At 41.8% G+C, this 18,948-nt stretch overlaps 1 protein-coding gene across 3 annotated transcripts in view; it reads left to right on the forward strand.

The window, feature by feature from the left end:
• Positions 1 to 12,631: 12,631 nt before the first annotated feature.
• Positions 12,632 to 18,948, forward strand: part of nfkbiz (nuclear factor of kappa light polypeptide gene enhancer in B-cells inhibitor, zeta) — a 29,152-nt gene continuing 22,835 nt past the window's right edge. The window contains exon 1 of one of the 3 annotated variants that reach the window (XM_048541080.2): positions 12,632 to 12,653. In XM_048541080.2, coding sequence (XP_048397037.1) covers positions 12,647 to 12,653 — 7 coding nt within the window. In that variant the 5' untranslated portion in view covers positions 12,632 to 12,646. Of the gene's footprint in view, positions 12,654 to 12,840; positions 12,860 to 13,801; positions 13,883 to 18,948 lie in introns of those variants that run through there. The other 2 variants (XM_048541081.2, XM_048541079.2) reach the window with 2 other exon arrangements.

Genomic DNA, 18,948 nt, shown 5'->3' on the forward strand with positions numbered 1-18,948 from the left:
TTCCACGGCATAACATCGTGGGCCAAAGGGCCTGTACTGTGCTGTACTTTTCTATGTTCTATGTTCTAATATCCTGGAATAAATGTGGAGCAGCATTGAGTTGGGGCAATATTTGCGGAGAGCAGCAATTCAACAATGACTGTCGCTCCTCAAAAAATTCAGGTCAAAGGCTTTGGCTTCCGGGTATCAGACCTGGAGAAACTTTCTGTTGATCCAGCGCTGGATGCTGGATAAGTATGATGATAATTCAGAAACAGCAGAGGAGTTGTGAAATCACAGTGATGTGAACCTGGGTGTTGCCCGTGTGTAGGTGAAAACTAATGCCATTCTTTTGAATCATGTTTTCAAAGGGCAATGTGTGTTTGAGAAATAGGTGGGAGCCTAAGATCCATCCTTGGGAGGCATCTGAAGTATAATACGGGAGCAGGTAGAGATGCAAGTTGTATTTGATATCATAGTCAAAATCAGGGTTATTCTGTACAGCATCTGGCGCACATGCTCAAAAGCAAAACGATGAATATGCTGGAAATCTGAAATAAAAACAGTACATGTTCAAAATACACAGTAATAAACAAACTAAAATGTTAAGTATTTGCAACATTTTCTGTTTTTATTTACACCGTGCACATGGGCTTTCCAGTAGGGTGATTACTGAACAATAATTGGACATGGTTATTTTATACCTTCTTCCCCTATGTAGGTGAAAGCTAAAAGGTTGAATGTAGTTTCAGAGACAGTAGGAACTGTCGATGCTGGAGAATCCGAGATAACAAGGTATAGAGCTGGATGAAGACAGCAGGCCAAGCAGCATCAGAGGAGCAGGAAAGCTGATGTTTCAGGCCTAAACCCTTCTTCAGAAAGAAAGGGTCTAGGCCCAAAGCATCAGCTTTCCTGCTCCTATGATGCTGCTTGGCCTACTGGGTTCATCCAGCTCTACACCTTGTTATCTCAAGTTAAAGGTAGTGCCCTTTTTCACTCTCCATCTTAGATCAACTCGCCCAACAGGAACTCAAACCTGGAAAAGCCCCAGATTGTAATCGCTCTGGATTCCACCAGGTGGTGCTGTTTCTTACAGAAACATTGGGCAGCAGTTACCAGGTGTTAAAGGCAAAAAAGGAATGAACACCTGAAATGTTGTAAAATTAATTGTAATCCCACCTATTTATCTGAATGCAAGTGTTTCTGTCTGCTTCTAAGCACCTTGATTTGTCTTTGGTAATACACTCGGCAGCATTGGGATGCCATGGAATTCAGTCCTTGGATTCCAACTATTTACTATCTATATTAATACCTTGGGTGCGTGGATAGAAAACACTGTAGCAAAATTTGCAGATGACACTAAAATAGGTGGGAAAGTAAGTTGCAATGAAGAAATAGGAAATTTACAAAAAGATATGGACAGGGCTGGTGAATGGGCCAAAATTTGGAAGGTAAAGTTTGATGTGGATAAATTGTGAGGCTATCTATTTTGAGTAGAGGAATTGAAATACAACCTATTAACTTAATGAACAGAAACTTGATGCAGCGGAATCTTGAGCATGGATCATAGAAAACTAGTATGCAGGTACAATGACTATTAAGGAAGTCAAATCAAATTTCTAGTTATTGCTGGTGGAATCAAGTATAAAAGTAGAAAGGTGTTACTGATCGGTACAAGGCATGAGTGAGACTGCACCTAGAACATTGTGTTCAATTTAGTCTCCCTCAGAAAATGAGGGAGAGACGTAGTTGCATTGGAGGCAGTCTAGATGTGGTTCATTAAAATGATTGTAAACATGAGGGGTTTGTTTTATAAAGATTGATTGAGCTGCTTAGGCCAATACTGTCTGGAGTTTAGAACAATGAGAGGATAGCTACTTGAGGTATATAAGATGTTAAAGGGAATTGATAAAGTAGACATAGAAAGGATGTTTCCCCTTGTGGGGATATCTAGAATGAGAGGTCATCATTTTAGGATAAGGAATGTGAGATTTAAAACAGAGATGAGAAGAAATTACTCCTCACAAAGGGTCATCTAAACTGTAGAATTCACAGCCCTATAGTGTGGTGGACACTGGACATTGAGTAAATTTAAGGAGGAGATAGATTGTAATGAGTAATGTATTGAAGTATTATGGAGGGCAGACTGGATAGTGGAGTTGGAACTAGCCATTTGGATACAAACTGGCCCGAATTAGGAGGCAGAGTGTTGCTTTTCAGACTGGAGGCCTGTGACCAGTGGTATATCAGAAGGATCGGTGCTGGGTCCACTGCTTTTCATCATTTATATAAATGATTTGGAATGTGAACATAGGATGTATGGTGAGTAAGTTTGCAGATAACAACAAAAGTGGAAGTGTAGTGGACAGTGAAGAAGGTTATCTCAGAGTATAACAGAACCTTGATCAGATGGGTCAATGGGCTAAGGAGTGGCAGATGTAGTTTTATTTAGATAAATATGAGGTGCTGCATTTTGGAAAGGCAAATCGGGCCAGGACGTACATGCTTAATGTTAAGGTCCTGGGGAGTGTTGCTAAGCAAAGACCTTGGAGTTTGGGATCATAGTTCCTTGGAAGTGGAGTTGCAGGTAGACAGAATAATGAAGAAGGCGTTTGGTATGATTGCCTTTATTGGTCAGTGTATTGAGTTTGGGGAGTTGGGAGGTCATGTTGCATCTGTACAGGACATTGGTTAGGCTACTTTTGGAACACAGAGTTCAATTCTGGCCACCCTGCTATAGGAAAAATATTGTGAAACTTGTAAGAGTTCAGAAAAGATTTACAAGGATATTACCGGCATTGGAGGGTTTGAGCTATAGGGAGAGGCTAAATAGGCTGAATTTCCTGAACTTCCCCTGGAGCATAACAGGCTGAGGGGTAACCTTAGAGGTTTATAAAATCATGAGGGGCATTGTCGGGTAAATAGTCAATCTTTGCCCTGGGGCAGGGGAGTCCTACCCCAGGGGAGTGAAGTCCTAAACTAGAGGGCATAGGTTTAAGGTGAGATGGGAAAGATTTAAAAGGGACCCAAGGGGCAACTTTTTCAGTCAGAGGGGTGTGCATGTATGGTATGAGCTGCCAGGGGAAGTGGTGGAGACTGGTACAGTTACAACATTGAAAAAGGCAGCTGCATGAGTACATGAATAGGAAGGGTTTAGAGAGATATGGAGCAAATGTTGGCAAATGGAACTGGATTCATTTCGAATATCTGGTCAGTATGGATGAGTTGGATTGAAGGGTCTGTTTTCTATACCATACCGATCTATGATTCTGTGCATCTAGCCATCATCATATCAAACAGCAGAGCAGTCTAGAGAGGCTGATGTATGGTCTTTGCCACTAGGCATCTCAGTCTTTGAAGCCTTAGTTGTAGCTTCTAGACCCTGGCTCTGACCTCCCTCCCAGTCACAGGACACAAATAACTCTTTTTTTCGTTCCTGCTGTATGTTTTGATGCAATTCAGTCTGAATTGAAATGTTTCTCCATTCACTTTTATATACCTGAATGAGCAAAATTATTGATCAGACTATTAAACACTGACCTATTTTCTGTTTTATATCTGAAAAATTAATTGTGGAAATTCTAATAATATTGGTCACCACCTTGTTGTGGGCATTGAAAATTACGTCATGTGGGGGTTTTTATCTTCTTGGCCTAGTGTGCGAATTCAATCCAATTTTGACCTCGGAAACAGCACATTTTAAAACAAACTAAATGAAGAAGAAAGGATGCAATTACAGCCATTATCGTGTTACCTCATTTCAATAAAAGGTCTGTGGAACCTTATACGCAGAGGCAACTAAGTATCATGGGGTCAATTCAACAGTTGCTTGGCAAGAGTCCAGGCATATTGGTTTTAATAAGGATAACGAGGGCTATTCATAAGAACTCAGTATCCATAACAGTGACTGGTATTCATATTGGTTTGAGTTAGAGCTAAAGAAATTGTTCGCAGATATCCATCAACATGGCATTTATGGATGGCTGGGAATTAATAATAGCACATACATTCATTCATTGACAGTCCCTCATAGACGAGGATGACTCTCTTCCACTTTCAGGGTGTGCCCAGAGGTAGCTGTACAGCTACAGCAGTCTCTGTTACACTTGGGACAGGAGGTGGTCATGGGAAGGGCTGGGTGGGACATTGGTGTCTCAGCACAGTCCTTTTGCTGTTTTTGCCTGGCTTCCACTTTTTCCCAGAGGTGAGTCTTGAGGTGCTTGACACCTTCCTGGATGCTCCTCCTCCACTTTGGATGATCCTGGGCCAGTTATTCCCAGGTGTCTGTGGGAATGCCGCACTTTGGCAGCGAGGCCTTCTGGGTATCACTTAAGTGCTTCCTCTATCCACCTGCTGCTCACCTGCTATTTCGAAGCTGGGAGTAAAGTACTTGCTCGGGGAGTCTCGTGTTTGTCATGCGGATGATGTACCCAGCCCTTCGCAGCCGATCCAAGGTGGTCAGTGCCTCGATGGTGGGGGCATTTGGCCTGGTCAAGGGCACTGGTGTTGGTGCAACTTGCTTCCCAATGGATTCACAGGATCTTGTGCAGGCAGCATTGATGGTGCTGCTCCAGTGCCTCAGGGTGTCTGCTGTAGAATGTCCATGTCTCAGAGCCAAGTAGGAGGACAGGAACTACAACAGCCCTATATACCATGATCTTGGTGTCAGATCTGATGTCATTGTTCTCAAACACCCTTTACCTCAGATGGTGCTAACCAGGCGGCAGCCATTGTCATTACCATGGCTACCCTGTCATCGTGGAGCAGGCGATGGATGGTGACAAACTTCACTGTGTAACCAAAGCAGAGAAGGACACTCCATAATCTGCCGATTGATGGTGTCAGGTCAAAGGAAGTCATGTACAGGGGGAGGCTGTTTTCCCTGCATTTCTCCTGCAGCCATCACATGGTGAAAATCATGTCCGTTGTGCCCCTCTGCGGCCGAAAGCCACGCTGCGACTCTGTGAGAGGGCCAACCCCGGCCCACTGGTTCTTACAGTCCCCTACTCCATTGATCTTACATCAGCACATTTCCTGTCACACAACCTACATCCTGAGAAAACCATTGTTAAGAATGTAGTAGATGTCGTTACTTAGACTACCTGTCCTCCTGACACACGATAAATACGGTATTAGATCTGTTATAAGCAGATTTTATTTATTGCGCGATTCAAACTTTAAAGAAGGCAATCACAACTTTTAGGTTTGTGTAAGACCTTGAATGTAAATGTTTAAACATTGATTTTTACCCTGTGATTGAGCTACTACAGCTGCAGGGGGCGCACTCACCACACTAGCTGTTGCTGTGCTTATAATACCGCTGCCAATGAGCCAGCAAGCAGCTTCCTGCATCAAAGAACACAACTTACCTGTAGCAATGAACAATTCAAAAGATGTTTATCACAGGCATAATAAAACCATGAAACCCTAAAACATCAGTTAAAAGTCTAGGATTGAGATTTGCTGACTGCTCCACTCTTAAACCTTTGGCCATCCCAAAACAGTGTGGATTTTTATTGGGAATACAGTTCAGCTGATAGTGCAAACTTTGAACTGTTTCCATTGTGTGCACTATTCTAAGCAGTGCTCCTTTATATTTCTCCATTCTACATCATTCCCGAAAGACAGTTGTGACAGCATGCTTTGTAACATATATAACTGGGGATCCTCACACAGTCACACCGTTTCTCGCACTGTTAATGCAGCCAGGCCTGCTATAACTGGAGAAGAGACTGGGGATCCTTCAGCAGGTGAAAGAACGACTAATTGTGGAAAATGGTGAGCTCCCAGCTTTTGGGGTGCTGCACTGGAGGTTTTGCAGAAGAACATGGAAAGGATGAGATATGTCCTTTCTCCTTGCGGGTGCAGAAGGAGAACTTCAGGAGAAGGCACAGGAAACAGTTAGCCACAGAGCTCGATGCCATCAATTTAGCTTCAAGGATCTGTGCCATGAGTTTAATGACCACACAGGGATGGTCAAGATCCTTTCATAAGTGCTTTAAGAGTGAGATAACCTAATAAGCCAAAGAGCAGAATGTACAACTGCATGCACAGTCTAGTAAGAGGCGTGCCAGCAGGAAGTTGCGTCAGCAGTTATTTGTAGTTGCAAATTGTAGTCCCAGTTGTCAATAAATCTTTTCAAGTAAACTGAATCCAGTTTATGATAACGTAAGAAAACATGACAAAAGTCAATTAATGCACTGTCAAATGCTGTTTCCTACCAACTCACACTAATGTCAGTCATTGCTCAATTCACCACCATCACACACCTAGCAGTAATGTTAGCAATCGAGATTCTTGCCAACATTATACTGCTTACCGCAGGCTCACACACACATCGTGTGGCCACAAGCTTCACAACCACAGCTCACGGTTAGCACATTCTACTGCCCAGAAGGTGAAACCAGTAATACTTGCAAATGATGCATACTGGTCTGACTTGTTTATGTCACAACAGTGCTCCAACAACTGATGCATTCATGAGCAAGTATTACACTTTATTTTCCTCTGGTCAGTTGTGTAATCATGGCACCCAGCTCAATTAAACAGTTTTTTAAAAACTTTTCCTAAGGTCTGTTGTCCAGGACTATTCACAATATCCCAGTTGTGGACTAACCAGGATTTTGGAGAGCTGAGATATGACTTCTATGCATTAAATTCCTTTCATATAAAGGTCAGATATTTTTATTTATTTTCTGGACCTGTTCGCGACAATTCAATGTATCTGGGTTCTAAAGTTTCGAGCTTCACATCATTTAGAATATATCCTGTTGTATTCTTTTTAGGTCTAAAATGGATGACCACACATTTGCTTGTGTATTGAAATTCATTTCCCACAGCTTTGCCTCATCACTTAATCTACAGTAGTTCTTTGTAATGTAATGCTACCCTCTACACTATACAGAATGCACATGTCTTTATGCCATTGGCATATTTGGATGTGTGTCTTTCTATCCCATGATCGAACTGTTGTTTGGTTGAGAGCCCAACATGAATCCTCTAAGAACATTAATTTGACTTTGACAGGCTGCCAATTGGATTGCTTGTCCTTTATCCCGACTCAGTCCCTTGTTAACTCAGCCAATTTTCAAATCAAATAAATAAGTTGCCTTTTATTCCAGGAGCCTTAACCTGACCTGACCTTTGGAGTCAAGTGCACAATTCAAAAATTTTCAGATGACATCAAATTGCACAGATATTCAATGCCAAGTGATATTGCAACAAATTACTGGGGGTTGTTATTAAATTTGCGGAATGGGCAAATGATTGGCAAATAAAGTCCACTTTGTTATCTTGGATTCTCCAGCATCTGCAGCTCCTATTATCTAAGATAAATGTGAGATAGTACATTTTGGTAGTAAGAACAGGGAGGTTGCTTATTGCCTGGAATGTGCAGATATAGGCAGGGCAGAGGAACAAATACAACAATCATTCAAAGTTGTGACACCTGTTTACAAGGCCACAAAAAACAAAAGGCAAACTGGACACCAGGCTTGCTTCTGGAGGCGATAGCATTTAAATTTAGGGAAGATTAGCCACACCAAAGGATAAACTGGATTTAAAAGTTAAAGTTCTGAATTGGAGGATGGCCAACTTTGATGGTGCTAGGCAAGAACTTTCAAAAGTTGATTGGGGGTCAGATGCTTGCAGGTAAAGGAACTGCTGGAAAATGGGAAGCATTCAAAAATGAGATAATGAGAGCCCAGAGACAATATGTTCCTGCTCAGGTGAAGGACAGGGCTGGTAGGTGTGGGGAATGCTGGATGACTAGGCAAATTGAGGTTTTGGACAAGAAAAGAAGGAAGCATATATCCAATATAGACAGCAGGGATTGATTGAATCCCTATAAGAGTATGAAAGCAAAAGGAGTGTACTTAAAGGGAAATCAGGAGGGAAAGAAGGTGATATGAAACAGTTTTAGAAAATAGCGTTCAGGAGAATCTAAAGGGACTCTACAGATACATTAAGAAAAAAGGGTAATAGGGAGAGAATAGAGCCTCTTAAAGATCTGCAAGGCCCCCTGTGTGTAGAACTGCAGGATATGGGAGAGATACTAAATGTATTTTGTGTCAGTGTTCGCTGCAGTGGAAAATATGGAAGATAGATAATATAGGCCAATAAATAGCGACATCTTAAAAAATGCCCATATTATAGAAGAGGAGGTAATGAACGTCTTAAAATGCACAAACGTGGCTAAATTCCTTGTACCTAATCAGGTGTACCCTAGAACCTTTGAAAGCGAAGGAAGAGATTGCTGGGCCCTTCGCTGAGATATTTATATCATCAATAGTCACAGGTGAGATGCTGCTTAATGTGGTGCCACTATTTAGGAAAGGTGGAAAGGAAAAGCCAGGAAACTATAAACCAGTGAGCCTGACATTGGTGGTGAGCAAGTTGTTGGAGGGAATCCTGAGAGACAGGATTTACATGTATTTGGAAAGGCAAGGACAGATTAGGGGTAGTCAACATGGCTTTGTGCATAGGAAATTGTGTTTCACTAACTTAATTTAATTTTTTGAAGAAGTAATGAAGAGGATTGATAAGGACAGGACAATAGACGTGATCTACATGGACTTCAGTAAGGTATTTGACAAGATTGACTGGTTAGCAAGATTAGATCACAACAGAATAGAGGGAACACTAGCTATATGGATACAGAACTGGTTCAAAGGTAGAAGGCAGAGGGGGATGGAGGATTACTTTTCAGACTGAAGACCTGTGACCAGTGGTGTGCCACAAGGATTAGTGCTGGATCCACTGCTTTTTGACATCTACGTATATGATTTGCACATGAACAGAGGACATATGGTTAGTAAGTTTGCAGATGCCACCAAAATTAGAGGTGTAGTGGACAGTGAAGAAGGTTACCTCAGAATACAACAGAATCTCAATCAGATGCGTCAATGAGCCGAAGTTGGCAGATGGAATTTAATTTAGATAAATGTGAGGTGCTGCATTTTGGAAAGGCAAATCAGGGCAGGAAGAACAGCTTAGGCAGGCGGGGACGAGCTGGGCTGGTTTTGGGATGCAGTGGGGGGAGGGGAGATTTTGAAGCTGGTGAAATTCACAATCACCTGCACATCCGCCAATGTGATATACTGCATCTGCTGTACACGGTGTGGCCTCCTCTACATTGGGGAAACCAAGCGGAGGCTTGGGGACCGCTTTGCAGAACACCTACGCTCGGTTTGCAGTAAACAGCTGCACCTCCCAGTCGCGAACCATTTCAACTCCCCTCCCATTCCTTAGACAACATGTCCATCATGGGCCTCCTGCAGTGCCATAATGATGCCACCCGTAGGTTGCAGGAACAGCAACTCATATTCCGCTTGGGAACCCTGCAGCCCAATGGTATCAACGTGGATTTCACCAGCTTCAAAATCTCCCCTTCCCCCACTGCATCCCAAAACCAGCCCAGCTCATCCCCGCCTCCCTAACCTGTTCTTCCTCTCACCTATCCCCTCCTCTCACCTCAACCCGCACCTCCATTTCCCACCTACTAACCTCATCCTGCCCCCTTGACCTGTCTGTCCTCCCCGGACTGACCTATCCTCACCCTACCACCTCACCTATACTCTCCTATCCACCTATCTTCTCCTCTATCCATCTTCAGTCCACCTCCCCCTCTCTCCCTGTTTATTTCAGAATCCTCTCCCCATTCCCCTTTTCTGATGAAGGGTCTAGGCCCAAAACGTCAGCTTTTGTGCTCCTGAGATGCTGCTTGGTCTGCTGTGTTCTTCCAGCCCCACACTTTATTATCCTGGAGTCTGATGTAGGCATCTTTGTTGTCCACATATTCCAAGGATTAGCGCAGGGCCGGGAAAACGGTATCTGCTGTGGACCCGTTACATTTGTAGGCAAATTGCAGGGGTTTGAGATAGGCTGGCAGACTAGAGCTGATGTGTGCTATGATCAGTGTCTCGAAGAACTTCATGATCATGGAGGTCAGACCCACTGGGCGATAGTGATTAAGGCGCGTTGCGGGTGATTGTGGTCTTCTAGAAGCAGGTAGGGACTTCAGCTTGCAAGAGGGAGAGCTCGCACATTCTCCCTCTGCACATTCTTTATGTCATCCTCACCACTTGCTTTCCCATCTATTGTTATGTCATCACAAACTTGGCAACAGGACATTTGCTTTCCTCACCCAAGTCATTACTATATATTGTAAATGACTGTAGCCCTACCACTGATCTCTGTGGCAGTCCACTGAAACTGCATTCCACTCATCTTTAAAATGCTGCCACCCTTCCCCTTATCCCCACTCTCTGACTTCCAGTAGTTAGCCAATCATCTATCCATATATTACCTATCCTCTATCCATCAAGAAAGAGGAAGGCATTGATTTTATTCATGTCAAGAAGCAAGGCCAAGTATGATTACAACCGGATGTGGGTCAGTGATAACTGTACTAAATCGAAACTTCACTAAATTGTACAGCAGTTTCACAAATGGTAGAGACTCGTCTTCTTGTGGAAATTCCTAATGTGTTAATAGATCGTTTAAGACTAATAGTTGGGATGTTGTTACATTAATAATGAGTGTGCATTCTTTATTAATCTGTACAATTATCTATAGTAATTTTCAATAATCATTTGCCTATTGCATCAATATTGATCCTATTGCATCACTTAATTGCATCACAGTAATGGGATGGCACAGTGGCTCAGTGCTGTCACACGGCAGCAGGGACCTAGGTTCGATTCCAGCCTCAGGTGAGTGTCTGAATGGACTGTGTGGGTTTCCTCCAGTTTTCTCCCACAGTCCGAAGATGTGCAGGGTTAGGAGGACTGGCCATACTAGTTTTTAAAAATCGTTCATGGGGTAAGGGTGTCACTGGCTGGGCAGCATTTATTGCCCATCCCTCGTTGCCAAGGGGACAGTTAAGAGTCAACCATATTGCTGTGGGTCTGGAGTCACATGTACGCCAGACTAAGCAAGGATAGCAATTTCCTTCCCTAAAGGACATTAGTGAACCAGATGGGTTTTTCCATCAATCAACAATGGATTTACAGTCATCGTTAGACACTTAATTCCAGATATTTATTGAATTCAAATTCCACCATCTGCCCTGGTAGTATTTGAACCCAGGTCCCAGAACATTATCTAGGTCTCTGGATTAAAAGTCCAGCCAAATTGCCTTGTAGTGTCCGGGGTTACACAGGCGAGGTGGATTAGCCAAAGTAAATGTGGGGTAACGGGGTTAGGGTGGGTGTGGGATTGGTTTGAGTGGGATGCTCGTTGGAGGGGGGGATAGACTTGATGGGCTGTATAGCCTGCTTCCGCACTATAGGGATACAATGAGAATAACAAGGATACTAGTTCGCTAATGAGAGATTCCTATCCATTCATAATAAATGAGCTCTATCATTATACTGTAACTTCATCATGCAGGATCACATGCTTTTTCATTAATATCACCCACAGTAAATTCCCGCGCTCTTACTGCCCTCTTCACTCCAAGTACTAAAAATACCACCAAGCCTTCCTAACGCTCGATTTTCACTGTACGATCACACTACCTGTGAGACTATGAGTTACGCAAGGAAAAAGTTTGCGAAGCGCCATTACCACCTCCGGTATCATTGTTATCGTCGAAGAAGGTCTGGCAGAGAATGAAGGCGCGACTGAGCCCCCTTCCCTTAATTACTTCTTATTCGTGAAATGAAAGTTTGAATCCAGTAAACGGCATTTATATCAGTTAAGCGGTGCATAGTTAAGCCCATGCAATTGTGAAAAACTTAGCAATTTTAACCTAACTCACTATGATCCAATGAAAAAAGCATATTTAAAGACATAGAAAATACGGATTGAAGAGAAGTACGTTTTGAAAATTCCTTTTAAAAAAATTGGTATAGGGCTTGCTGCTACTTAACATTTAGACCCACATACAACAAAAGGCGAGAAATTCACATGTTTCCTTTCAAAGGGGCGGAGCTGTGGTTCAGTTTTAAAATTTTATACTCTGCTACAGGAAACGGGGAGGAAAGTTGGATGAAATATTTCTGTCCCATCGATTGCACTGGGAATGGACATTACGCAGCGCTTGACCCTTTTGTCTCGGTGCAAGTTTCCCGGAAATTCCAGATCAGTACTGAGGCGGACTGTAAATCCCCAATCCCACACATAGAGACCAGGTGAGAGCAGGAAATTAAACCTGGGACCCTTTCTGGGGTTGACCACGAGTGGGTCATTTCATATTTAGTGGCTTCGTTCGTGGGTCAGCCTTGTTTATAATAACTTCAATGCTGAAGTAGGGAAACTGCTATATGAAATTAACTATTTCTAAAACAAAGGATAAGAATCTGATTTTTCACGAGGGCGAAAATCTGGGTATGAACTTCGCCTGAAATGCTGTTGGCCATTACCGAGCTGGCCCAATTTTCCTGGCAGGTCCGTTTATTCCTGACTTCACTGCCCATGGATTTCGCAGCAGCCAATCAGTTCGAACCTTTCTGAATTTTCCTAAATGTTGAAATGGAGAACGGTGGCTATTGTTTCAAAATAAAAACAGGCTGCTGTCAAAAGGTTGAAGTATTGAACTGCGGAGTGTTTCAGTCCGACACAGCAAGGTGGGTGTGACGCTCCCATTAAATGACTGGGAATTTCCAAAACGTCAGACTGCGAGTTTAGAACAGCAGATTTTTTTTCTCTTTCTCCCCGACGTAATATGAGCAGTAAGTGTGAATGTGTGGTGCTTATTAGTAGGAAGGAGGTACACAAGTCAGATCAAAAGCTCATGTTTCTTACAGAGTTACAGACGCTTTAAAATCGAATCGATCCTGGGCAATGATTAAAGAGAAATAATTATAAATTACAGATAACGTAACAGTGCTGGGGTGTCGCTGTTTAGCTCTCCTGTCCTTTAGACCTCGTTGAATGGGTAAGACTTTATGTCGCTGTGTGTGTGTGTGTGTGTGTATATACATAGACAAATAACTTATTATGGACTCATGGTGTAGTGGTAATGTCCCTACTTCTGAGACAGGAGGCGCCGGTTCTCGTCGCAAGTTATCCGGAGACGTGTAAGTAACATCTCTGAAAAATACAAAAATATCTACACGGGTAATGTAAATGATAAGTGACATACTTGTTTCATTCAGAACAAAAAAGTAAACTTCGAGCTCTTTATATTGAAATGGCCCTAGTTATAGCTTCTCCGGCAAACAGGATGGTTTTAATAACCGTGTAATGACAGTGTATGGTTCTACATAGAGCTTACCAGTAAGTCAGCACATCTGACAGCATATTGAAATAGACACGCGGTTCTTTGGTTGAAAAAGTTCCGTTTGACCACATATTAAGGTACACGAACTGGGAGACGAGAAGGAAGCAAAAGGCAAAACAGAGTCAGGGCAACAGGACTGTTTATTTGTGGTTTTCATAGAAAACTCCATCACAGCATGTTTTAAAAAGGTCACCTCAAATGAATCAGCTCAGACATAGCTTATCTCCTTGAAATAAAAACAGAAATGCTGGAAAAACAGTACTCAGCAGATTTGACAACATCTGTGGAGAGAGAAACAAGACTTAACCTTTTTAGATTGATGACCTTTTTGCTGAGAAATTCTTTTCACTTTTGACTTTATGCTTGTGGATATTACATCACTGAATATATTGAAGGGCACCACTATGCTTAAGACCAGAACTGTTTCTCTCTGTGAATCCAAAGAATAGGAGAACTCTGGGATGTGGAGGGTTTGCTTTGGCCTCTATTTCCTCTGTTCTTATGAAAATGTTGGATTTTTTTCAAAAAAATTATCTGTTTTACACCTTTTATTTCTTTTCCTTCTTTAAAGGTGTTGATTTTTGGTGGGATATGATTTTGGCAATCCAGTCTTATCCAAGTGGTTTATCTTCATGCAAGAGCATAACAAAGTGAAAATTCTGAATAAAGTACCACAAGGTATCACAAATTGAAACTTGGAACTTGCTCTCAGTAAATGTAGCAGTAATATACTCATTTTATCCAATCCGATTCAGTGTGTGAGGTGTCCTTGCTGGATAGTGATTGGTTTATTAGAACATAGAACATCACAGCACAGTACAGGCCCTTCGGCCCTCGATGTTGTGCCGACCAGTCATACCGATCTCAAGCCCATCTCACCTACACTATTCCATGTACGTCCATATGCTTATCCAATGATGAATTTAATGTACCTAAAGTTGGTGAAACTACTACCGTTGCAGGCAAAGATATTTTGCCCTGAGATGTGGTAAGAAAAGCAGAAGTTGTTGTGGTGATATTTCACCAACATACCTCGCCTTAAGCTTATAGCATGAGGTTTTGTATCCTTGTTGAGACACACAAGTTTCTCATCTGCACGGAAGATAATGTTGAAAGTCACTCGCTCGAATAGTGATACTGAGAGCAGGTTAATCTCCTTTTTGTAATGAAATTGTCTAAAATACAAAACTCCAGAAATGACATTGCTATAATGAGCAACAGGAGAAATGTTATTCAGAATAATCTTTTGTTTTGTAAAATATATATTTTAACCAAATGATTAATGGCAATATCTTCATGTAGAAGTAAGGATACAGGTTACATAAAGTAAACAAACAAATTTCTTCCTCAAATAGTTAAATGCAATTCATAATTTCAATGCCAAAATATTTAGTTGGAATCGCAGCGTGCTGATATTATTTGGATATAACAAAAACATTTAGGTTGTGTTTTAACACCCTGTGTACTCTCTACCAGATGATCTGGTAGTACAGGTATTGAAATAGTACCTGGTGAGATGAGGTCATAGGGAGTTGGAGACATTGTATTTTCCAAGAGATTAGCGTTTTTTTTGTAGTTGAGAGACAGATTAGGAAGCGTGAAAGGAGGAAGTGTCACATGGAATCTATGACATCTTTATTCAATTTGAACTTCTGTCTTGCAGCAGTGTTGGCTAACTATTAGATTATAGTAGTATCAGCTAACATTTTGTTTCATGCTCTTTACATTGTCTAATTTGAGATAAATTGAGGACCTGTTATGGTACACATCTTAGATCTGTATGTAATAAATATGATTCACAGATTTGAGTATTAACATTCACATCAAATGTTAGAGTGAATCATCTGCAAGATTGAAATGTTCTGAAAGTGTATTTATATGGATTTGAAAGTCTTTTTTTGTACTAGATTACTGTTTTGCAGCAATCATAATGAATCCCCCAACATTCGGATGTTAATTCCTGGAAATAAACTTGTGCCTGTTCTGTTTAAAATGCACTCAGATTACTAATCTGAATTATACTTCTTGTATATCCAAAATTACTACTTCCTCTTATCAATAAAAAGTCATAGAATTGTATCTGCTAAGTTGAACATGTTTGAGAGAGTATATCTGGACATATTTGCATTTTTTTAGAGAAATGAAAACCTCATTCTAAAAATGCATATTTGCATTAATCATTGTGTTCCTTTTCTAAACAATAAATGACCCCCCCCTCCCCGACTTTCTCCTGTGAAGGAATGATCTCTTCCTGGGATATTTTGGTAGGCTTTGGTACTTCCTCCAGCTGACCATTCATTTAATGTGTTGTGAATGTAGAAGATGCAACTTATTCAATTGCAGAGGTTAGCAAAGTCATACTCCATACTATTCACACCAAATGTCCAATATCCACACTGATTGTTGCGTGAAAATCAGATCGGAAAATTCAGGTTGTTTTGTTCATTCACGTAAAATGTAATCCAAGGGTCTAGGCCTGACACGTCAGCCTTCCTGCTCCTCTGATGCTGCTTGGCCTGCTGTGTTCATCCAGCTCTACACCTTGTTATCTGTGGTAACCACTGGCTGTTTCAGAATAAAAAGAATGATAGTGGGTGGCAAATTCTGTTTAAAGCTGTTAATTGCCACCTTCTCATGGGTCAATTTGACAATATTTTCCTATAACTTCTCAAATAAACCCAAGGGACAAAATTTGCTTTTGTTTGTCTCAGGGAAAAATATTAATCGAGTCATTTGATCATTTTACCACAAATTACTTTATGATTTTTGTTACTTTTTTCTGCCATTCAAGTGATCAAATTCTACACATGCCATCCAACTACCAAATCAAAATGTCTGCAATGATATTGAGTACTTTGACAATTTGAGATCTAATGGTTTAAAAAAAGTCAAATTTGCATACCTTTCTTAAGGCTTTCACAAGTAGTAGTCTATAAATCAAATACTTAATTAATGATTTGGCTACTAACTAATTGTGTTTGATGTTTTACCCAGTTCAATATCTGGCCTACTTACAGTGGAAAGTTTTTGAATTTGTACGTTGAATTATAATGGGTTGGCTGATGTTTGTCACAATTTTGCTTTCCTTCTAAAATACTTTAAAATGAAGGCTGCATTAATTGGCAACACCACTGCTGGGTGGAACGTTGCAGTCCTCAAGTGCAAAAGGCAAATTTTGCACCTGACTGACTATGGCAAAAATGACTGTCTGTTGTAGCAAAATTCATTCGAAGCAGGAAATGTGTACCCTATAACAAGTTTCAAGCCGTGTCCTCTTTCCTTGGGTGTCACAGTTCTTTAATTTGTCTTTAACCTCTCCTGCCCATGTTTATTGTCACTCCTTCAAATCACACAAGACAGTCTCTGACTACCTCATTTTAGCTTGCAATGCTCACATTTCATTATCACTTTGAACCCATTTTTGCTTCTATGTAGTGCAAGTTATTCCCAGCTAAATCCAGACTTTGGTACTTCATTCACCATGATCATTCTGTAGAGGTCTGTTTGTTCTAAATAATTCCATTACTGTAGTGTATTTGCCAGTAAAATTTGTACTCTCTCCAATGCTGGTCACTTCATCTGTTATCCCGCCCCCAACACCCCACCCCCACACCCACAATCCTCATTCCCACAAGTCCAAAGGGTACAGATATGAGCATATAGCTTCAGTATCAACATCCTTCAACCTATTGAGACCAATCGGAATTGGTGAGTGCGACTGACATGTTCAATTTGTCAAAGAAAGTATTCTGAAGTAGGCTGGCTGGATATGTTCAACAGTAGCAGATAGAATTTAATCCTGAAAAGGGTGAAGTGATGCATTTTGGGGGGATGAACATATGCACAAGGAGCAAAAGTTGTGCCACCAGAACCTTTTTTGAGCATGCTCCACTATTCAATAAGGTCATAGTTAACTTGATTTTCATGTTAACTGTAGTCTTGCATGATTCCAAACCCCACCCCTCACACACACAGATCATCTTTACCTCCTGACTTTAAAAATATTTGAAGATTCTGAATCCATGGTATCAGAGGTGAGCTGCCAAGACAGACTCAGAACTGACTTAGTCATAGGTGACAGAAGGTAGCAGTGGAATGGAGGGTTGTGACTGGTGGTGTTACACAGAAATCAGAGCTGAGACCTCTGTTCTTTGTCTACGTAAATGATTTGGAGGAAAATGTAACTGGCCTATTTAGAAATGTGGATAGTGAGAAGGATTGTCAAATGATATAGCAGAATACAGATCAGTTGGAGGCAAATGTGAGGTGATGCATTTTTCAAGGTTAAGTACACGTGAAAATTATACAGTGAATGGCAGAACTCCTAGGAGTATTGATATGTAGAGGGATCTTGGGTGTGCAGGTCCACAGATCACTGAAGATGGCAATGCAGGTGGATTAGCTAGTGAAAATGGCTTATGGCATGCTTGTCTCCATTGGAAGGGCATTCAGTATAACTTGTTATGTTGCAGTTTTATAGAACTTTAGTTCGGCCACACTGGAATATTGTTTTCAGTTCTGGTCACCACACCACCAGAAGGATGTGGATGCTTTGGAGAAGTACAGAAAAGATTTACCAGGACGTTACCTGGTATGGGGGATTTTAGCTATGAAGAAAGGTTGGATAAATTGGGTTTGGTTCTACAAATACAGAATGGAGGTTGAAGAGCAACCTGCTAGAAGTTTATAAGATTGTGAATGGCATGGATAGAGTGGAAAGTATGAGCCCCACCCCTGCCCCAGAGTGAAAGGGTCAATTACTAGGGGACACCAGTTCAAGGTGCAGTTTTGGGGATGGGGAGGTGGGGGAAGAGAAGGTTTAAAAGAGATGTGGGAAAAACTTGACTTGCACAAAGTTTGGTCAGTGTCTGGAACTCGTTGCCAGAGGATTTGGTGGAAGCGGACACGGTAGCAGCATTGAAGCATATGGACAAACACATGAATGGGAAGGGAATACAGGGATATGGATCCAGTAAGTGGAGATAGTTTTAGTAAGGAAGGACAAAATGTGTTGGCACAGGCTTGGAGGGCTGAAGGGCATTTTCCTGTGCTGTATTGTTCTTTGTTCATCCACTGGCTTTTGAAGAAGTGAATTCCAAAGACACTCAACCCTATGAGGAAAAACATTTCTTCATCTTCCTCTGTCTTAAATGGTGATCCAATAATGCTATATTTTAAACATATGATCCCTAATTCTTGAGACATAACAAAGTGAGGGAGTTCATAATGAATGGTAGGACCCTAACAAGTGGAGGATCAAAGCAATCTTGGTGTGCTTGTCTATGGTTCCTTGAAAGCAGCACACCAGATAGATAAGATAATAAAATGTGAGGCTGGATGAACACAGCAGGCCAAGCAGCATCTCAGGAGCACAAAAGCTGACGTTTCGGGCCTAGACCCTTCATCAGAGAGGGGGATGGGGGGAGGGAACTGGAATAAATAGGGAGAGAGGGGGAGGCGGACCGAAGATGGAGAGCAAAGAAGATAGGTGGAGAGGGTGTAGGTGGGGAGGTAGGGAGGGGATAGGTCAGTCCAGGGAAGACGGACAGGTCAAGGAGGTGGGATGAGGTTAGTAGGTAGCTGGGGGTGCGGCTGGGGGTGGGAGGAAGGGATGGGTGAGAGGAAGAACCGGTTAGGGAGGCAGAGACAGGTTGGACTGGTTTTGGGATGCAGTGGGTGGGGGGGAAGAGCTGGGCTGGTTGTGTGGTGCAGTGGGGGGAGGGGATGAACTGGGCTGGTTTAGG

Source organism: Stegostoma tigrinum, chromosome 12 (genome assembly GCF_030684315.1).
Source record: "Stegostoma tigrinum isolate sSteTig4 chromosome 12, sSteTig4.hap1, whole genome shotgun sequence".
NCBI classification, from domain to species: Eukaryota; Metazoa; Chordata; class Chondrichthyes; order Orectolobiformes; family Stegostomatidae; genus Stegostoma; species Stegostoma tigrinum.